General features: G+C 37.4%; 3 protein-coding genes across 3 annotated transcripts in view; 2 read left to right on the plus strand and 1 right to left on the minus strand.

Moving 5' to 3' along the window:
• The window catches only part of LHFPL7 (LHFPL tetraspan subfamily member 7), a 56,290-nt gene extending 48,440 nt beyond the window's left edge, over positions 1–7,850 (plus strand). The window contains exon 3 of the mRNA XM_079325108.1: positions 4,705–7,850. Within this exon, the coding sequence (XP_079181234.1) occupies positions 4,705–4,931 (227 nt within the window). The 3' untranslated portion in view covers positions 4,932–7,850. The remainder of the gene's footprint in view (positions 1–4,704) is intronic.
• SPATA22 (spermatogenesis associated 22) lies at positions 6,158–13,346 on the minus strand. Its single transcript, XM_079325102.1, has 9 exons — positions 13,246–13,346; positions 12,014–12,106; positions 11,496–11,624; positions 10,706–10,760; positions 10,483–10,578; positions 9,767–10,070; positions 9,318–9,447; positions 8,878–8,975; positions 6,158–8,579 (listed from the first exon to the last, which is right to left on the minus strand). The coding sequence occupies exons 2-9, from the start codon at positions 12,054–12,056 to the stop codon at positions 8,388–8,390; spliced, it is 1,047 nt and encodes a 348-aa protein (XP_079181228.1). The 5' UTR covers positions 12,057–12,106; positions 13,246–13,346; the 3' UTR covers positions 6,158–8,387.
• Positions 13,347–15,423: 2,077 nt separating this feature from the next.
• Positions 15,424–22,055, plus strand: ASPA (aspartoacylase). The gene is made up of 6 exons (XM_079325103.1): positions 15,424–15,777; positions 17,629–17,824; positions 19,003–19,096; positions 19,491–19,598; positions 20,175–20,284; positions 20,795–22,055. The coding sequence occupies exons 1-6, from the start codon at positions 15,551–15,553 to the stop codon at positions 21,005–21,007; spliced, it is 948 nt and encodes a 315-aa protein (XP_079181229.1). The 5' UTR covers positions 15,424–15,550; the 3' UTR covers positions 21,008–22,055.
• Positions 22,056–22,084: the final 29 nt, after the last annotated feature.

A 22,084-nucleotide genomic window follows, 5' to 3' on the forward strand; every position in this document is an offset into this window, starting at 1 on the left:
TGCTTGGGAAGAGTTCTGGGAAGGATTGAGTGCAGGCCAGCCAGGGCAGTAGGACAAGAGGTGATTTTTTGAAGATTGTGTTACTGGCTGCCAGGTTTTCTGTATTTCTGGCTTGGGGTTAAGCTGTCTGTGGCTTTGGATCAGCACCTGCTTTCCTATTTAAGATCATATAAGTAAAATCACATTAACATAAAGAAAAGCTGGAGAGCAGATAATAAAATTATTAGGTGAAGAAAATGTATGAAGCTGAGAGGAAATGTGTTATTCCAAGTCAGGTGATTGTGCATATGAAGAACTGCCAGATTTAACAAGAGAGGTAATGGATTATATGTAAGAGGAAACTTCTTGATGAGATGAGTGAAAATTGCTTTGGTAGATTAAGCTCTGTCAATAAAAATCTTCCAAGAAGACATAAGACTGTGACAATCTGTAATAGGGTTGGAAACCTTTGCTTGCCTATAATTCAGCCCTAATTCCAATGATTATCTGATTTGTCCCACAAGCTTGCAATTAATGCATCATTGTCACAAGTATCAGGAATATAATACCCTCCTAAAGTAAGCAAATTAAATCTCTAAGACAAACTAATCTTCTTACAGCAGGTGATTCCAGAAGAATTCATGCACACAGCATATTTCACTACTACACATCATCTAAATATATAAACAAACACAATTAAATAAACCAGGTTTTTTGTTCTCTATGTTTGTGAGCCACCTTTGGATTTCCATCCATTTCAACATTAATATGGAAGGATAAATATAAGCTTAGCCCAGTTTAAACATTCCTGCTTCACAATACAGAAAACTATGTAATTATTGTGTTTCAGATGTTGGAAGCTCCATCAGTCTTGCCAAAAGAAGTGGAATGGAAATAACCTTTTTTTTGTCATGGTATCTGAGAGTGTTGTACATTGGTGCCCTCTGCACACACTCCAGAGAACTGCATTGCTTTGCTTTGCTTTAAAATCAACTTGAAAATGGTGTGAAAGATTTAAATAATTAAACAGTTGTACAGGAGCATAATGAAATGAATAAACCATTGCAATGACAATGAGTTATATATTATTAATTTCAAAATAGCAGAAAATGCTATTTTTCCCAACTAGAAGTGTCATTGATTCAGTATTTTCACCAACAATTTACATTTTTTCCCACAAAAAGTCCTGTTTACCCTAAAAAGAAGTGTCCTTTTAAGTAATACCTTATTCCTATTAATGTTATTTAGAAACCAACCAATTCAGAAATCTACTTTTTTAAATAAAACCAGGCCTTGGCTAGCAAACCCTTCAGAGGAGTAACTGCCATTTACCATCTGGCTGTAGGACACCAGGGAAACAAAGAGGATGAGGGTGAGACTGCAACTATTTGGGATTAGAAAGTAGGAATAAAATATAATTTACTGTTGAACAATGTGTCTGGGCTGCCATCAGCAGTGGCTGTGAGTTACTGCAGAGGGCTCAGGTGGGGAGAGCCCAGCAATAACAAACACCTGTGTGGCACATAAACAACAAAACAAAATAAAAAAAAAGCACTTTTAAACCAGATTTAATAGCTGATGGCAGATGAATCAAATTATCAAAAAGAACTCAACTAGAGCAAGACCCCTCCCACCCCAGGGGCTTCATGCTGCAGAGCAGACCCAAATATGTTGTGTGGCACCATCACCTTGTGCGACAGCAGGATGGCACCAGGCAGAACGGTGAGATGCACTGACTGCCGTGTTCTGCCACCTTTGAAAGTGATGTTTGTTGTTGGGAAGCCGTGAGTGTTCCTAAACGGAGCCCCACTGATCCTTTGTCTCGCTGTGCTGCTGACAGACAGCACCATTAAGGCGTCATTAGCACCCGATTCTGCGGGTAATAACGGGGCTATTCAGTATTTGGAGCCTTTGGAAGAAAGAGGGCACCTAAATGAGAATAATGAGGTCATTCTATGACATGCCTGAGGATATAAAACCATGGGTAACTTTTTAGCCCGTTTGATATGTGAACACGTACGTTCAGCTGTGACAGATTATTTCTAGCCTTGGGAAAAAAAAAAATAAAAAAAAAAAATGGAGCTGCTTCCATTAAATCACACCAAATCAAAACACTGTAAAACACAGCCTTCAAAACAATTCTGTGTAACCCAATCAAAAGGAAAACATATATGGAACAGATATGTGAAACAGAGCAAGGGGTTGAGACAGTGTCAGAAAAACAGTGAAATTTAACAGTTAGGAAAGGATTTTATGACTGAAAGGATTGTTTCCAATTCTGCTTCTTTTTTTTTTTAATTTTTTTTTTTTTTTTTTTCGTCGAATGAGATGCTATTTTGGCTTTGAAAAGATGAACAAACTGAAATTTTAATTTTAGACCTGCTTCTTGCTTAGAGCAGTGGCTGTTTCTTGTAAAACTGGCTCACTTTCCCAACATTTCACAGAAGGTTTTGCACCCCAGGGCTATTTCAAGATTCCTGGTGCAGTGGGGCTGTGCTGAGCTGTGCAGTGTCACAGTCAACCTACAACTGGACAGCTCTGTGCATTACCAGAGTTTTGTTCATGGTTTAACACTCTTGCTGCTGTGTACAACAGTAGTAGGAAAATTTCCCCTTTTTTAAAATTATTTCCCATGTTTCTGCCACCAGAGGAGGTGCTCTGGAATTTTCCTGGGTGTTTTACCACACTCAGCATGAAAGATTTCTTCCTTCTATCTATTCTGAATTTACCCTGTTTTAATTTAAATCACCCCTTGTCCTTCTCTCGTGTTTTTTTTTACTCATTTTTTACTGTATTTTCATTTTATATTGTTTTAGGGGTGTCACATGTGCAATTAGGGAGATCTGCATGACATTACTTGTTTGTATTCAGCTTCAGCATGTCTGGTTACTGTCAGGCCCTAAATGCAGGGACAGAGCTGCTGAAATCTCAGATCCTCCAGCTCCCCCTGCCCTGGGCACCCCCAGCAGGGGCAGCTGCTGGAGGATCAGGAATTGTGAGCCTGGCTTGTGCTGGGAAGGATTTTACCTGCTCTTGTAGCAGCACTTTTCACCCACCCTGTGCTTGGAAAGAGGAAAAGGCCACAGCAACCAGTGCAAAATGATTCCTGGGTTTTAAAGGAAAGAGGGTGGCTGCTGGAGCAGGTGAAACACTTGGCTCTCAGAGTTCCACCTCTTGGCAGGCAGCTTCTCTTTGTACCCACATGTGAGATACTCAGAGGGAAACAGACTTCGCTGCTGCTCCACTTTCTCTCCTTTTAATTTCCATTTTCTTCATCTTACTGTTTTCTACAAGGGATCAACTCAGTGGTTCCTTTTGGACTAGAAGGAAAGGTTTAATTCAAATTATTCAGGGACTCGACAGACTGTGTGTTAAACTTTTTGACTTCATCTAGCCCTCAAGCTTATTAAAGTGTTTTTTAATTAAAAAAGATTAATGAGTGATTGCCCTTTTTTAGTGGATACTTTTAAGATTAAGCCTCTCCAATATTATAATTGGAGTAATATGCACATGCCCTACCTGAAAGGCAATCACAAACACAGAGAATAGCACACAGTGTTTGTTTTATACTCCTAATATTTCATTAGATGTTTGCTGGTTATGAATTATCTATCAGCTCAAACATACTGGTTGCTTCTTGAATCACTACTCTGAATGTGAACAAAACACTGTCTTAGAAAAAGGGGAAGAGAGGAAAAGGGATTGCTCTTTTTAGTAGATAAAATAAAGCCTTTCAAAACAGAGATTTTAAATGCAGTGGTAATTGATTAGCAGAAGGGATAGAAAAGAAAACAAGGTTTCTCAGTGCTCTCTCAAACAAGAGGTGGTGTAACCCTTCATACCAGCCTGGCTCAGCCCATGTTCACTTCCAAGGTGGGCAGAATGAGGTTCCAAGAGTTGTTCCTGGGGAATTTTAATGCATCTTTATTTTACTCATGAGTTATACCTTGGGCAGTCCTATTTTCAAAGTTGGAAAAGTAGTTCTGCTGTTGATTCAATTACCTGCATGAATTAATATTTGAGTATGACATGGATTCCTTAAAGACTAAATCTGTGAAGTCCTATTAAAAGCCAATGGATAATGCAGAGTAATTGCAGGAGGCAAGTCTGGCTTTCCAATGTTAGGAGACATAAAATAAATAACAAGAAGATAAATTGTGTTATTTTTCATCAGTTGTTCAAATGCAGGATGTTTAAAACAATTTGAGTCAGTACTAATGAGTCTCATATTATCAGAACCTTATCAGCAGAATCTGAAAAACTATATTTGAACACTTACATTGAAAGTTTCTATTTGGCAGAACAAAGTAACTGTTTGTCTCAAGCACAAAAATGCTGTTGAGAAGAAAGTGAAGCTGGTTTGGAATCTGCCAACTTAGGAATTCTTCTCCTCTGGATTCCATTGTATCTGAACCATCTTACTTTTTACATGGCTACATAATTTGGATCACAGCGTTTCTGAAGTTATTTAATGGCAAGAGTTCTCATGAAAAAAAATCCCAACTTGCTGCCTTGTCCCACCACTGCTATCCACAAGAGGTAATTATGAAAAGGAGGATAATCTGCCAATCACAAGGGGGTTTTATAAGCTATGACTTTTCCCATTGATTTTAATATAATATATATATATATATATTTGCCTTTCTAAAGTAAGTATTATTTTTTTTCCAAAGGAATTAATGTTTGATAATAACTGGTGTGATTTTTTTTTTTTCTCCTCTCTAGTGTTCATAATGGCTTCTGGGCTTTTGGTTTACCCTTTTGGTTTCAACTCTGCTACTGTGAAGAGATTCTGTGAGAACTCAGACATCTACTATGCAGGAGACTGCCAGATTGGATGGGGGTACATGCTGGCTATTGTTGGGGTCATGTTGTCTGTCTTTTTACCATTCTTTGCAAAATATGCACCAAAAGAGCACATATCTCCAACTCCAATACCTACTATTTTATAGTATTTTATTACTCTTTAAGAACAGAACATTCCTGTCTACAGGTAATGGGCAGAAATTGTTAAAGCACTTCCAGTTGGCTGTGTGGCAAAAGAGAGGAGAGGAGATGGGGAAGAGAAGGTCAGATTGACAAAGACCAAAAGTGCATTGAAAGTCTTCCGTAAGCGCGAGCAGTGAACGCTCTGGAATGGAAACAGGATCAATCAGCTGCTTTTACACTGCTCTAAACAGATCATGGCATCATGCCTTAGACAAAAAATATTAAAAAAAAAATCAGTTTATCCTCAAAACATCTGTCTACCTCCCAGTTTCTTTTGTGTCTCAAAATTGAGAGTCTTAAAACTTCAATTCACTTTTGATATATTGTGAAATGGCAGAACTTTTATGAACCCAGTAACTTTAAAATCGATAATGATATTTTGTTACAACTATTTTGATTAGTGAAGAAAGCACCTACTAACCACAGCCTAAAATTAAGATTGATAGCTAAAAAGAATTGTATACAAGAAAAAAGTTTCTTTTTAATCTATATATATTAGCAGCACCTGCATATTGTAAGTTCTGGGCACAGTTTTTACTTCTGCTCTAATTGTCAAGATCTAGAAACATCTTCATGAAGTTTTGGGTAAAATTGAAATTTCTTTTTTTCTAACAGTTCCAACTACTTCCAAAGGCTTTATGATGATTTAATACTTTAAATACAGGAAAAAAAATCTTAATAATTTGTTTTCAGTATTTCTTAAATTATAATTCTAGGTGGACTTTAAAAAAATGTTTTGAACTATGACAGCTGTAGATTTTGGGGTTTTGTTGTTTAAGGCTGAAAAGAAAAAATCTCTGTTTATAAAAATGTCTGTGCCCAATGGCCCTTACCTGTAATGATAATACAAGTCAGAATTAACTAATTCCAATATTTCCATTGCAATTCAGAGTCCAGATTTCAAAACAAAAAGTGAAGTGAAATGCAATTGAACATGACTAGCAAAAATCTGATGCTGTGTCAGAATTACAAATGGCCATATTTCATTAGTCTGTATGGAAATTTTGTGAGGTGTGATTTACACAATAGCACTGAATTCATTATTATCAAGCATTGAAATAAGTGCACTTGATTGCCTTAAGCAAAAGAAACATTGGGTTCTAATCTCACACCACTGTTGTGTTTATTCATTTAAAATAAAAAATTAATTCTAATTCTATTCGCATCTTTTATTTTCTATTATTTATTAAAAAGAAAAAAACACATAGATTATATTTAATTCAGAGCTGTACTTCTTAGTTTTGTATTTTGGCACAAACCAGGTGATCAAATTTATTATTCTTCACTTAGCTGAGTCCAACTGATTCCTGAATTTTTATTTTTTATAATGGAAGGTGTACATGAAGGGACAGACAGAGACATGTTGAGGATGCATAAGAAAATGCAAACAGAACAATCACTGTGTTATTTTAATATACATCAGAGACTTCTGCAGTCTTGTTTACATTCCTCACCCTTCTAAACTTCAATGGAACATTGCATTGTTTTCCAAAATAATTGTCCTGTTGTTACATTTCCATGCAAAAATTTGCTAAAAGCAAATTCTGCATGTAAACTTAGCAAGTTCTTTGAAAACACAGATTCCAATGCAGAATTGAGTACACTGAGAAGGAGAGCATGAGTGCTCTGCAGAGCAGACTGAGAAATTAAATTTTCCCAAATAGTTAACCAAATAGGTTGAAGGAACATCCTAAAGTAAGAATAAGTTCCAGTCACTTCTATATATTAATGTGCTTTTCAGTGATGTCTTACACATTTTGTAATGAATGGCTGAGATTGATAATTTTCATGTAAGAATCAGAAAAGTGAGGAATAACAAACAGCATACAAAAAGAAAATAATCACCACGAAGTAGAGAGACAGAGATGCAGGCTTTTCTTTCCTAACCAACCTGTGCCTTTACACTAGAACCATTATACAAGACAGGATCAATATGGTCAAGAAAAAAAAAATCACCCAACAACTGAAAAATGTTGAGTAGTGTGTATAAACTGTATTGAGTAGGGTTTTTTCTGTTTTGTGTAATGTTTACGACTGTTCACTAAATGTTTCACTAGAAAAAGTGATTTGTTAGTGTCAAGTAGAAACTCCTTTTGCGAAGATCTAAACACTTCCTGAAAAGTAAAATTATTTTAGATATTTATTAACAGCCATAACTCACCTAGTAGACAAAGGACCTATTCCTGTCATTACTTATTAACATAAGTTTCATATGTGCAGAACTGGAAGCATCAATCAGTTAACTGGAATCAGTTTTAAATTACAGCAGAATCTCACAATTCACAACACTGCTGTACCAAATCTTTTACTTCTCAAAGCTCAACTTCTGTTGTGCAAGTCATCAACCTCTGCAACCTGCAATATTCTGCACCTTTTACGAGTCAAGCTGCCTGTTGGAGCTTCCTTTAACATTTTATAATATTTTTATAATATTGAAACGAATCAAACACGTGTACATGACCTCTACAACTGGATTGGCAAAACTCTCCTTGAAGCTTCCATGCTCTGAGGCTGCTTCCCACTGGAGGTGTGATGGTAACTCCAGTGATGTTTGCAGTAGCTGGCAAAGCACACCCTTCAGATCTCACCTGTTGCTGGCAATGCCTGTGCTCACACTGACAGATCACTTTTTTAAATAAAGACTGTCTGCGCGTTAAACTGTGTACAAGCGTTTTCCTGTTACAATTTGCTGGACAGGTTCAAGTTTTATTCTAAATATATAATTTTTTAAGTGTAACTAAAAGCTGTATTTTCCATTAATGTGTTTCTGCGTTGACTAGCTGGCTCCTTTTTAGAATATTAACTGTTTTCTGTATTTGACTTGTTGGATACAATATTTCAATTATTTTAAATGTGAAATTTCCAATTGCCAACACTGTATAATAAAAGAATAAAAAAAAAATCCCCATACTGTTTGCTATTTTCTTGACAGCTCTTTTGTTTTGCAATTCCCAATAGATCCGCTCCAAAGCTTCTGAAGTAAGGGAAAAGGAAATAGGAACAGCAGGAATAATCTATGAAAGTTAATGTTTGAAGGCAAAGGTACATAAACATGTACATGGTCCTTCCCTCATGAAAGGTGTTTCTATGGCAAAGACAAGGAAGTTCTGTGTTCAAATAATTCTTTCTTTTCTACTTCCTCTGTGTCCTTGGGAATCTTCCTACAGCTTCAGGGTCTGTGGTTATTTTATACAGGTTTTATATTGATTATTTACTTTTTTAAAAAAAAACATGAATGAGGTAACACATAAATGAGAACCCAAAAAACACCACACGGCATTTATTGGACAACACAGCACAGTGATACTTTCAAATACTTAACCCCATTTTCACTGGTAGTTTTGGTAAATGTTGCAGCATGTCCAATCTTTATGAGCAACAATTAGCTAAAACTGGGGTTTGGACAACAATTTTGACTTTTACATTTCATTTATAGTTTTTACATATGCTGTCATCTCAACATCTGCAATTTTAACAAAGTCTTGGAAAGTGTTCTGTTCTTGAGCAGTTGCTGGTCTTACAGAGACACACTTGAAAATGTTCCTTTTTGCATCATAAGTTCCCATGCACCTGTGCACTCGACCTCTAATGAGTCGTGGAAGCTCACGGTCCTTCATTAAAGCACAATAAACACATAAAACAATTAGATCACCTCACATAAAAGCTTCCCACATGGCTGCTCTCTGAGGGCTGCATCAAACAGAAGACCTTTACATCAGCTTTGTTGCTGTTACCAACCACTTAAAAGCTAAACTCAAAGTGTCCCGTTTTTCTGAAACAGGTCGGGAACAGTATGGTAAAAACATTCAGCCTGCTTTTTGCACAGTAAATTTTCTGTTTTCTTTCTGCATTCATGTAAAGGATTGGAGCTTGTGGTGACTGTGTTATGTGTGGACACAGAATACTCACAATTTCATAAAACACACAAGGCAGGGTCTCCTTTCCATCTCTCAGAAGAAAGTTCTTTGCCCCTTTTGCTCCAGGTGTGACTGCAGAATCCAGTGTGCCTGTACCATTAAGCAAAAATTAATCATTCCAAGATTCATTGTATTAAAAATTATTAGAAAACTCTATCACTCTACAGAAGATTCCTAGAAACAGGAATTTTTTTCCAGCACATTCCAAAAACAAAGAAAAGAAAGAGGATGGAAAAACCTGATGTTGGAGGATGACTGAATTATTAATTTTGTACCTGTTTCAGTCACCTTTGATAGCTGAACAGAAGGGAAATTAGATGGTGTTCATGCCAGTATTTTGTGGGTTGAAGTATTTCAGCTATTGAAAGATTCTCTCTTGTTGTTGCCCTAGCACTATTATCAGATTATATTATTATAAACTACTCTGCTTACCTAAAATTTCAAATAACAGTGGAGTTTTATAGGTATATTGGCTCCAGTGCCTCACACTTTGAATGACTGCAGACAGGATTCGCAAAGAATTCTTTTTTATTTTCGTTTTTACTTGAGATGATGAAATTTCCTTTCAGATGAAGACAAAAACTTGAGTTAGAGATATACACTTGCAATTTTAAAGGGCACAGAGACATTTATTTATTATGTTAAATAGGAAATAATCACATTTAAATTAGAGCATTTGTTCAGAATATACAAACAGCTCCCTGCCAGTTTACTGAGGATTTTAGGTTATTACAGTATGAAAATCTCAATACTAAATTTCCAGAAACTCCAGGTTCTCCTAAGGCAGCTTGGGCTGATGTAAACCTCATCTGCCATCAGTTTTCTTTCTTTACTGCTTTCTCTATTGTGCCTTTCCCATTAACCCTGCCCATAAGTTTTACCTGACTTTTATCTTCTGGGACACAAGCAAATTGGTTTTCATTCATTTTATTTTGCTGAGTATTGTAGTTAAATTTATATGCTGGACTCTGATCCTGCAGACTTTTTGCCACAGTGTTGGGTTTCAGTGGCCACTGTCCTTTGGATGTGTCTGGTTTGATGAGCTGGGATGGGTTACCACTGTCAGGGTGTTTTTGCTTCTGGACAGTTTTCAAACTGCTTGAAAAGTTCTCAAACTTTCGAGAAGTTCCATTATCAGATCTTGAATTTGCTGTGTTACCTAAAGGAGTAAATTCATTCCTGTTCCTGCAATACAGCAATTCAATATCACAGTACCTGTTCTGAATACTCAGATATGTGATTAAACTATATGAAAGCAATCCTGAAGTTGTTGTTTCAGCTTTAAATACCTCTAAAATCGCTTGAGTTTACACCAAATTTATCCATATGCAGGGCTGTGATTACACCTGTGCATAAATCCATCTGACTTCAAAAGGCCTTAAAACCCTGCCAAATTATTGTCCTGCCCTGTGTAAGGGATCTTTCCTGACCCAAAATTCATATATTTGCATAACTCTAAAATAAAATAAACATGGTTTCCTCCGAGAGTGGTATTAAAAGGGTTTCTTTGAATGCTACAGGCATATGGGAAAACGTGAGGTGCATTTTCACATAAGAACAAAAAGGAAGGATAATAGACATTAAAGGCTTCACTAACCTGCAGGCAGACAAGTTTTTCCCAGCATTTGCTAAATTAAACTTTGATGCATTTGGTGGTTTCATAAGGGAAGGGGCCTTCGGATGTTCTGCTTGGCTTTCAAAGACAAGTTTATAGAATCAGTGACACAGCAGCAGCTTTATTGCAGGACACATGGATTGTTCATGAAACAACATCCAAAATAAAAATAAAAAGAACAACAAATAACTTGCTTTTTACATACCCACTGTTTGTTGCTGTCTGTAGTTCATCCACTTCTGAGTTTGCAGTTCCCCAGCCTGATTTTCAAAAGACAAAGGATTGAATATGGACAAAAATGGGAGAAAAATGGAAAAGACTGAAAGGTAATAAGTCTTTGTAGGCCTCTAACTCTGCCTAATGTCCCAAAACAGGCTCACACAGGAAGGAGGAAGAAAAAAGAAAAAAAGGGGGAATGTGATCCTTTGATATTTGTAATTATAAGACAACTTCTAACAAGTAGGTTGCTTCTCTAGACAATGGTTCAGTTACAAACATTAGACTTAGCAAGAGATACTTTATTATAAGAAAACTTTTAAACTTTATTACAAGTAAAACATAATGAAAGCACTAAAAGCAGAACTCTGCACTGTTCTTTCCCAGCCCAATTTGAAGAACAGAAGTTTCTTTCTGAACTACAAGAAAGACATCCTACAAATGTTTCTTCTTGTAACACAGGACTTGAATGTTGATTGAAATCAACTGAAAACAAAAGGTCAGTTTCAAGAGACTCTATTTAAATGCCAGTGCTACTTCATTCTCCATCACACAAAGAGTCAAACTCCCTCTAGGCAAGAAATATAAAAAGCTCAATTGTACAGAAGAGAAAGAAATTTCCTGGAGGACAATTTGTACATAATGAACTTTTCAGAAATAGATATAAAGGATGCATATAGTTCTTGATAAAGACAATGTCTGGTTTCATAGAATACAACCAGGAAGTTAAGATTATTTGGATTCAGAGGCAGCAAAAAAATAAAATATGTTTTATTTACCAAATGATGAGGGAGAAAAGTCGTAACTACAAGTCCCAGAACCAGTATCTGGTTCATTTTTAAGTGGATTTGAAGTGATGGGCTGTCTAGTTCTTTTTTTCTGATTGAACAGTGGTACAGGCAGGCAACCTAAAATTAAAATTTAAGTAATCTTATATTAACAGCAAACACTTTAAACACGTAAATGAAATTACTTAATTTTTTTACAACACACATAGGAATTACATTTCATAAACAGATAACAGGCCATTCCCCCACAGAATTTTATATTCCCAGCTTCTGTCTTGCACATAATCCCACAAATGAAACTTTCCCTGAGTGACCAGACCCCTGAATCCATCTAAAATCTCTGCAATAAACAGGCAACCCATGCAAATCCACTCAGGAAATGGGGATTTAGGGCTAAACACTGAATACTCTGTATGAACACTACCTATATAAATGCATTATATGTTTTTTACATGTATATAAAAGCATAATGAGGTGTGAACAGAAAGGCAAGTAAGAAGAGCTGGTACCTGCTGTGCTGCGAGCCGAGGTGTCAGCTAAACTCCTTTTCATTTCTCTGCTGAATCTTAACAGGCAGCAATGGATTGATTACTCCAAATTTGCTGTATGGAAGTTCGATAAACAAAGCAAACTAATTAATGCTGCAAACACATCCGAATTTCAAGTGTTTTTATGGCAGCTTCACTTAACACAGCAGCTTCAGTGATAGGCATAATTTCAAACACGAGCCCTAATACACAGAAGCAGCTGTACTGAATTTAGAAGATCCCCAGGTGCACACCTAAGATGGAACTGCTCTTTGCAGATTCCAGGCCCTGAGGGAGCGGGCTGAGGGTCAGGGCCATGTTGAGGGGCAGCGCTTACCTGGCTGAGGGATGGGGATGAGGGTCAGCCCTGAGGGATGGGGCTGAGGGATAAGGGTAAAGGATGGCGCTGAGGGTCAGCCCTGAGGGATGGGGCTGAGGGATAAGGGTAAAGGATGGTGCTGAGGGTCAGCCCTGAGAGATGAGGCTGAGGGATGGTGCTGAGGGTCAGCCCTGAGGGAGAGCCCTGAGGGATAAAGATAAAGGATGGGGCTGAGGGTCGGGGCTGAGGGATGGGGCTGAGGGATAAGGGTAAAGGATGGCGCTGAGGGTCAGCCCTGAGAGATGAGGCTGAAGGATGGTGCTGAGGGTCAGCCCTGAGGGAGAGCCCTGAGGGATAAGGGTAAAGGATGGTGCTGAGGTTCAGCCCTGAGGTGAAGCCCTGAGGGATAAGGGTAAAGGATGGTGCTGAGGTTCAGCCCTGAGGTGAAGCCCTGAGGGATAAGGATAAAGGATGGGGCTGAGAGTCAGGGCTGGGGGTCAGCACTGAGGAATAGGGTTGAAGGATGGGGCTGAGGGATGGCGCTGGGGGTCAGCCCTGAGAGGTGAAACCCTAAGGGATAAGGCTAAAGGATGGAGCTGAGGGTCAGCCCTGAGGTGAAGCGCTAAGGGATAAGGCTAAAGGATGGAGCTGAAGGTCAACTCTGAGGTGAAGCCCTGACGGATAAGGCTAAAGGATGGCGCTGAGGGTCAGCCCTGAGGGATGGGGCTGAGAATCAGCCCTGAGGGATGAGGGACTGGGCTGAGGCGAAGCCCTGAGGGATGGCGCTGAAGGATGGCGCTGAGGGTCAGCCCTGAAGGATGGCGCTGAGGGTCAGCCCTGAGGGATGGCGCTGGGGGTCAGCCCTGAGGCAAAGCCCGCCAAAAACAACAGACACCGGTCCGCGCTCGCGCCTCAGCCGGTGCGAAAATGGCGGGCAGGCGGTGAGGTGCCGGTTGGCACGGTTGGGAGACACAAGAACCATTTAACCACCCCCTCAGTGGGATTTCATTAATTAACCCCGCCCCCAAGGAAGCGGTGTGGTATCCTGATCTCCAGAAGTGTGTGGATGCGGCTGTAAATAAATCTAAGGGCGTTCTTCACCCTGTTTGTGTCTTCAGCTGTTCTGGCTTTTGCACATGACTGGTTCCTGTTTAAAATCTGAGTGCTTGGCACGATTGCATGTTTTCCTGTTTTAGTAAAACTTCCTTCAGAAGCGCTCCCAAATATCTGTATGCATCACATCAAACCTATCTGGATTCTTACTAAACTAAATATCCCACATCCTTTTTCAGAGTGTGAGTATTGGCAAAGCACAGGAATAAGGGATGGTTCCCAGTGCTTAACCCTGAAAATTGAAAACTTTCCATGTGAATTCCCATTCATTCCCAAATTGCCAGGTCCTGGGACACCAGCAGTTAAAGTGTTTGGATGGGAACTGCTCTAAGGGGATAAAAGAAGCTTCCATGGGTTCAGTTCCTAAACTCGTGTTTGGAAATTCACTGTCCTAAAAACACTCTTCTTAGGAGACAAACTTCTTGCATGTTAAGTAAGCGCACAGACACCTCTGTGTTTCATTCAGCTCTTTGGAAGGAATTACAACCATTACAGTGCCAGCAGCAATAAAAGATAAACTATATGTCCCAGCCCTGCATCTTTGCATTTTGCTGTTAACTCTTCGAACTGCTGCTGTGTTTAAATTCAGCAAACCCAGATTCAGAGTGTGAGTTGTGTTTTTGGGTGTTGTCTCTTTCACCCTTCTGGCAGCACTGCTGGAGAGAGATGAGGGTCAAAGGACAGTACAGACTGTCCAGTGCTGTCAAATGCAACTTTACTGCTTTGTTTAATAAATTACTTATTCTGATTAAATATCTGACAGCTCCTAAGTACGGAGTAATACAGTTGAGTATTTAAGTAAACAGTCTCTATGTATTAACTTGCTGTAAGGTTCAGCAAAATCTGAATGCATGAATTGAAACAAAGAGAGCAACTTGTATAATTCTGAAATTATATTCCTGGCAGAACTATTCCAGATAAATCCTGTGCTTAGCTTTTCCTAGACCGACAGTCTGTCAGCTTGGGATATAAAGACTTTCAGGAACTGGCCAAATATTCTCTCAGTCACTGGAGTATAATCTTAATAAAAATTATTTGTTCAATAAACATTCTTTATTCTCTTGCAATCTGTTATGTTTACATCATGAGTCACATACCAATTGCAAATACTTCTGTCGTTTACAGCAATAAAGCTTATTTTTCTGTTAATAAGACCTTTTATTCTAAACATTTTGATTCTCAGGATGGAAGTTACAGCTGCTCTTTGGCTTAAGCTTCAGAAGCCTTTCTGAACACTTTCAGAAATGGAAGAAAAGTTGCTGACTAAAGTTTTTGGGGGAGAAAACAGAACTATTGTCCCATCGTGGTCTAGATCTGTTTCCTTTTTAATAAGAGACTGCAGAAGTTAGAGGGTTGTCCCTGGCAAAATTGTTTCAATTTGTTAAGAGGTCTGTGTTAGCAGATCCCGAGATAGAGCCTGAGCCAGAACTCTGGGCAAGTCAGTGGATAAATTGCACTGTAATTTCAGCTTGTGCTCCTTCTAATCACTGCTCTTAGGATTTCTAAAACAAAAAAGGTCGTACAAGCCAGGGCGTGCTTTGAGGAACTTAGCTGTTCTTGGCTTTTTAAAGATGAAAATACTTGATGTTTCAGCATTGTGTGCTGGACTAGAGCCAAGACACAATTCTTATTTTGCTGATGTTGCTCACTTTAAATCACTCTGCCCTTATATAATATAACATAACACAATACTTATTTAACTTCAAACATACACGAGAATACCTGTTACATCTAGTTTACAGAGCAAAAATGCCTGGTAGTTAAATGTACAAACAGTTTTCCACCGTTCATTAGCACAGGAATTCCCTATAGATCATGTATTATAAAGAGTGCCCAGAGTTAACTTTTGGACTGTGGAACAGTGCCATTAACAGCCTCGGAGATGTTACTAAATACGGAAACCGAAGGGGAGGCTCCTTGGGGAGGGAGGTTGGAAAATCCCGCCTCAAAACCGAGTTGAGAACTGTTGGGAGAAATCCATTCACTTTCTTTTGCATCTGACCTAACCAGAAGAAAGACTCTCCTACTGGAAACAATTTATTTTTTTTTTTTTTTTTCCTCCTCAGACAGAAAAGCTTTCCTTGAGCATGAGCTGCCCGTGTTCCCGGGTGAGACGGGTGGGGCTGTTCGGGGGCACCCACGGCAATGAATTATCGGGGGTGCTGCTGGTCAGGCGCTGGCAACAGGATGGAGCCGAGATCCAGAGGGCAGGAGTGGAGGTGAAGCCATTCCTCACCAACCCCCGAGCTGTGGAGAGGTGCACCAGGTACATTGACTGTGATCTCAACCGGGTCTTTGACCCCCAGAGTCTTGGGTAAGAGGCAGTTTTGTTTTCTGTTCGACTTTTCCGGGTTTTAAAATTCTTTCCAGATTAAATTGTTGAACACGAGTTCCCTCTACTACTTTAACAGTGCTGTCACATAACTGAAATTACTGACCTTTAACCCCCCCCCCCCCCCCAAAAAAAAAAAAAAAGAACAAATTGCATGTGTTAACAGACTCACTTCTATTGCTGGTAAAATCAAAGCAACACATTATCTCAAGCATGATTTTAAATGAGTATTAGATGAGCTGCGTTTGTGTGAATTGGAGCACCAGTGTTCTGAGTCAGAGAGTCATTATTTCTCATGTCTTGTGCAATTCAGTTTGGGAGCTCTTCTGAATACAATTACACCTCCAAGAAATAGCAGATAAAAGCAATTAAACAGACATCTGAGTATCTGAGAGAATGGCACATAAATCAGAGAAGTCTGTTAAATTCCAGTTATGTACATTAAAAGGTGAAAACTTGAAATTAGAAAAATTTGAAGCTAGAAATAGGCAAAGGCATAGCAAAAAAAAAACCTCACTAATTTAACTGACTCATTATTTTAAAGGAAATACTGTCTATAATTAATGCAAAATAGTAACTGATTTTACATTTTTAATAGGATTTGATGTTTCTGTGCTTTTGAGACATCTATTCCAGAGGTGCAGTTTACTATATAAACATTCTTGGTAGAGTTGCTAACCAGGTAGTTCTGTTTCAGGAAAGTTTTAATGGCACAGGTGAATATCACAGAAAGGAATACTTACTGTATATATATTTTGCAGGCACTTATTCTTATCCTGCACATTTTCCCATCTGTCTTTTCATCTTAGAATTTTGTTGTTGATTATTACCTCTAAGATAAGCAGATGTTAACACATAAGCTATGAGGCCATTCTTTTAATTGTTTACTTTGGAAAAACATACTAAAAAAAAGTTAGGTTTTTTTGGTTTCAGCTGCTTTGAACACAGAACACTTGAAAAAACACCAGATTAAGACACCTGCAGGTTTCCTTCATATTTTAATTAATATTTCTCAGTAAATACTATGAAGTTGCCTGGTCCTATGACAGCACTACTGAGTGTTTGAAGTACCTTCCCCTGCTCCCTTAAGTGTAGAACCTTCAAGATCAGAAATTATTTTACAAAATACAAAAAATGAGAGTGAATTCTTGATGCTACTGAAAGCAATGATGTCAAACACATTGGCTTCAATAAAAAGTATTAATTAACAGCTTTATGTGAAGAAATGTTGAATTTCAAAGGCAGAGCTAAAGAATAGAAAGGTGGATTATGTGATACACAGAGCCTCCTGAAATTAGAAGTATTAAAACTTTGGAGGAACAGTTCTGAGGTAGCAAAACCTTCACTGAGCTTTAAGAATCTTAAAGGGATAAACTGTAAAAGTCTGGTTAGATCATGAAAAGACAGGAAATAAAACAAGTTAGAAAACCCTTGAAGGTGATGTCCAAAAATCCAGATTGATGTCTGAATATGGTCTCCAGCAGGAGGTGGGTCCAGTCTGGGAAGTGCTCTATGGTGTTGCTAAAATTTTAGTTAGTTTTATGCATAGGGGGAAATTTTGGTATGTAAGGAGAAATAAATAATTTCCAGCAAAATTTTGATTAAATAATTCTAATACCCTTCTGCACAAGACACAGAATAATAAGACAATTACTAGATAATCCTACTTGCTTTTCTCAACAAATTCAGTCAATTTGAAGTTTGGTAATTAAACAGGTGATTTCAACTTCAGTCAGTTTTGGATTTAAAGTAAAAAGAAAAGGCTAATACATATTTTGTTGACTGTAAAGCCGTGGAATGAGCTTACTAATTTCTTTGTGCTGATGTTAACAGCAGGCCAGTGGTGGAAGATATTCCATATGAAGTGAGGAGGGCTCAGGAAATCAATCATATATTTGGTCCCAAAGGTAGTGATGATGCCTATGACCTTATTTTTGACCTTCACAACACCACTTCTAACATGGGTGGTACCATTATTCTTGAAAACTCCAGGGATGACTTTACAATTCAAATGGTTCATTATATCAAGGTAAAACTAATTTAAATGAACTATTAAAATAGATTATTAGTTGTAATGTTGTATTACTATGCATTATTTTGTAGTTTCTCTAAATATACTATTTTTTTTGTTTTGCAAAACTGTTTAAAATATTTCATTACTCATAGGATTAATCTTTTAAATCAGAAGCAATTATTAATTTGATTATAATATCAGGTAATTCAGATTTAAACTCATCATATCTTCATGTATTAAAATGAGCATTAATAAGACCGATGGGCAAAGAGGAATACTTAGAATAACATCTATGAAAATTAATGCAGTTTAATCTGCTTTCACACTGATCTGTCAGAAACTTGGATAAATTTGGGTTACACATGCTGAATAGTTAAACATTAATTTCATTAAATAAAGAGATATAACAAATAATGGAAGTAGGTAATGACAATGTTCCCTTATCAGTGATGTGTCTGTAGGAGCTGTTTGATTCTGCTGTTCCTGAAGCTGATGAGTTTTGGTAGATTGAGGTTTGCAGAAGTGCTGCTTTAAGCATAATTTGCTTAAATTCTGGTTTGACCTGGACAGTGACTGATGAAATCCAGGTTGGGCCAATGATATGGAATTTTAATTATTTTTTTCCCCTTAGAAACAAAGTATTTTCAAACATTTTTCCCTCTTATTGCATGTATTCTTTTCACATGCTTATAAAAATATATGAAGATTTAAAAAGCTTTTGACTAAAATTATATGAAGAGTAATGGTGGGACGTTATCAAGAAAGGAGCCTCAAGCAGCAAAAATGCCAATAAAGGAGATTAAAATGAGGCTTAATTCACAATCTGTGTGCCCATAGGAGAATTGGAACCTGACCCCAAATAAAATAGTCGAAATCTGCTTTATGGTATTTCAGTTCTCACTTTTGGAACCATGCTGAGGAGATTTTTTTTTTTTTTTCCTCTGCTGGCAGTTCAAGACTAGAACTGTGCTCAGTTCTGGTTCATTGGAGCTGCCTGGCATCAGTTAATGGAACAGACACCAACAAACACAGCTTTGTGCATTTTCTAAAGATGTCCTACTTCCTTGAGGGCCCTGCAATAAAGGCAACATATTGAAGACATTGTGTAAATCACTTCTGCATCAGTAATCTTTTGTGGCACAATATTTTTAACTATTTTGCATGACAAAGGCATTTTTAAACCATCTCCACAGAATGCTTTGGCTCCAGAACCTTGTCCTGTTCTGCTGATTGAACATCCCAGCCTGAAATATGCAACAACTCGCTCTGTGGCAAAACATCCTGTTGGTAAATATCAAATCTTTCAGCCCACCAGAAAGGATTTTGAAATAGAACTGTTTTCAGATGTGCTCACTGCCTTGTGCAGGGTGCTCTGAGCTGTTATTTGACAATATATTTACCAGAATAATGTATGTGATTATCCATTCTTCTGAAGAATTCTGAGTTACACAATCAGAGTTGTGGCTTACAAAGCACAGAAATCCTTAAACTCCATTAATGTACTTTCACAAAAAATATTTAAAATATATGACAAGGACTTGCTTGCCTTAAAAACCCACATAATTCTGTGCCTTACAATCCCTCTGAGACATTAAGAACTGACCCATCAGACATTTCTTTTTGCTGTGCAGTGTGATGGGGACATGAAGTGACATTAATGTTCTCCCTCCTCTCCAAACAGGTGTTGAGGTGGGGCCCCAGCCACAAGGTGTTGCTAGAGCTGATGTTTTGGACAAAATGAGGAAGATTGTCAAACATGGCCTTGATTTTGTGCAACTTTTTAATGAAGGTAACGAGGTTACAGCATCCTCTGTCGTGTCAGTGGACTGTTTTAGGAGAATATTTTAAAAAGATGGGTTGTGCTATAACATTTTATAGCTAGACAGGTAAAAGGTAGGGAAAGAATTAAAACAAATAAAGTCAGACCTGTGCACTACCTAAAATACACTCTTGCAAAATAAGTGTTCTTAATTATTTCAGAGTACATTTTGTCAGTGGGTTGGTTGTTTTTTGAAATAGAAAGAAAATATGGCAGTTATGCATGTCAGAATTTCCATTATTGTGCTGGAATAGTAAAGATTAAATAGCACTGATACCACTCTGAGCTGTGCAACACAAGCAAACAGACCTTTCATTGATTTCCTCATCTACAAAATTGGTCTTTTTAAGTGAAAAGTAACATTTCAGGAGCAAATTTAGATTTGAACTTCATATGCCCCAATACATGACTGGACTATATTTCTACAACTTGGCTTTGAGGAGACAACCTGATGATTAGAGTCATTCTACAGAGAATAAATAATGCAATGTTCTTTTTAACAGGCAGTTTTTCATCTTGATATTAAATTACATTTATTCTTTCTAGGCAAGGAATTTCCACCATGCACAGTTGAGGTTTTTAAAATAATGGAGAAAGTAGATTATCCCAGGAATAAGAATGGTGAAATTACTGCAATAATTCATCCTCAACTCCAGGTAAATTCTAGAAAAGTTTCATTTTGTGACATTTTCTAGGTATTCCTGTGTTGCTTCTGCTACATTGTTGTATATTTTAGTCATAAATATTTAAAATGCCAATATTGCCAATGGGTTTTATTGAATACTTTAGACCTCCCCTGGGGTTAACTTCTCTCACTAAGGTCATACATTCATTATTTCAGGAACTGTCTTGGGAATCACTGACTCTAAAATCACTACAAAGAAAAAGACAATAGGATAGCTTATAGTTTAGAACACAAACCTCATTTTTAATTCTAAAATGAGTGTCTGTTTTCAATCAATTGTGAGCATCTGCAGTTTCCTTCTAGTTCACTCTACCAGTGAATTCTGAAAATGAGGGCCAGACACACAAAATTAGGATTAGATGGAATTATTTTAAAAGCTTTTGCCAAAAACTGTAGAAATTAGCATAATTAGCATTAACTCAAGAATAAAATATACAAAAACCTGAAAGTAAATTTATTCTATTTCTTTTCTTTCCCTAAGGATCAAGACTGGCAGCCACTGAAGAATGGTGATCCTATATTTTTGACTCTTGATGGAGAAGTAATTCCATATCAAGGGAACTGTACAGTCTATCCAACATTTATTAATGAAGCTGCATATTATGAAAAGAAACAAGCTTTTGTAAAAACAGAGAAAATCAAACTCACTGCAAAACACCTCAGGTTGCCAGTCTCAGAGCAGAGCACTCCTTAAGAGCTTGTTACAGACTTTTCATATAAAAAGTGGGTTCTTTGTGAAGCCCAGGGTCATTCTGTAGTAACTTGTGGGATAAACCTAATTTTAAATTGTAATTTAATTAACCTTGCTGAGCACTTTGAGATCTATTGTCATAATGCTGATTATGACTGTTTATTGTTCTAATAGACTCCTATAATGCAAAGAATTTATAAATATTTTTATGAACTTTTTATGAAGAAGCTCATCCACAGTACTACATTATAAACAAAAATTACAGCTTTTCTACTTCTTAACCCCAAACCTAAACAGCCAACACTTTTTACAATGGGCTGATCCTTGAAATTAATTCCTCAGGTAAACACAAAAAATGTGAGACAAAGGAAAAGCTGGGCAGAGAGAAACAGGGGGAGGGTGTGTATAATAAATGATATTTATCTGCACATGGGACTGACCCCCACGGTGCTGAAGTGGAAGCCTTGGGGTTTGTTTTGTTTCCATACTTACAAACCTAAAAACAAGCTGAAAACAGGATTTCAGAGAAATATACTCTAAAAAGCTTTACATTTCATTTTATGTATTTCACTATTAATTCAAGCTGCTTCTGATTTAAGGCAAGATTTAGGCAGTTATGATGAAGAGCAGTGCACAAACCATACCTGAATACTCCAGAATGGAAATTAAGAAGAATTCCATATGGAGAGACTTGTTCTGTATCTGTAGAGACAAAGCCTGTCATAACTTCTTAAAAAGAGAAAAAAAAATGGGGGTTTAAATAATTTTCTAATGCTGTTTTTTACATATTTGACAAGTTGGTGATAAACATTAAGAACTTTGCATAAGGATATATTAATTATTTACTGAAAGATTAATTGTCCAGATAACTGTCACGTTCTACCTTTGAAAAGTGATGTCACCCTCATTTCCTACTAAATTTAAAGTATTTTTTCCTTGCCTTTGTGTAACTCCTATGGCAATAAAATTTAAAAAAGAAAAACACAGGGCAGAATGTTGATTGAATGACAAGTTTTATTTCCTTAATTTAAATAAACATGGTATAAAAAGCTCTAGTCATTACTCAGAGTTTCCTTGGTA

This window comes from Erithacus rubecula, assembly GCF_903797595.1.
Source record: "Erithacus rubecula genome assembly, chromosome: 22".
In the NCBI taxonomy this organism is placed as follows: Eukaryota; Metazoa; Chordata; class Aves; order Passeriformes; family Muscicapidae; genus Erithacus; species Erithacus rubecula.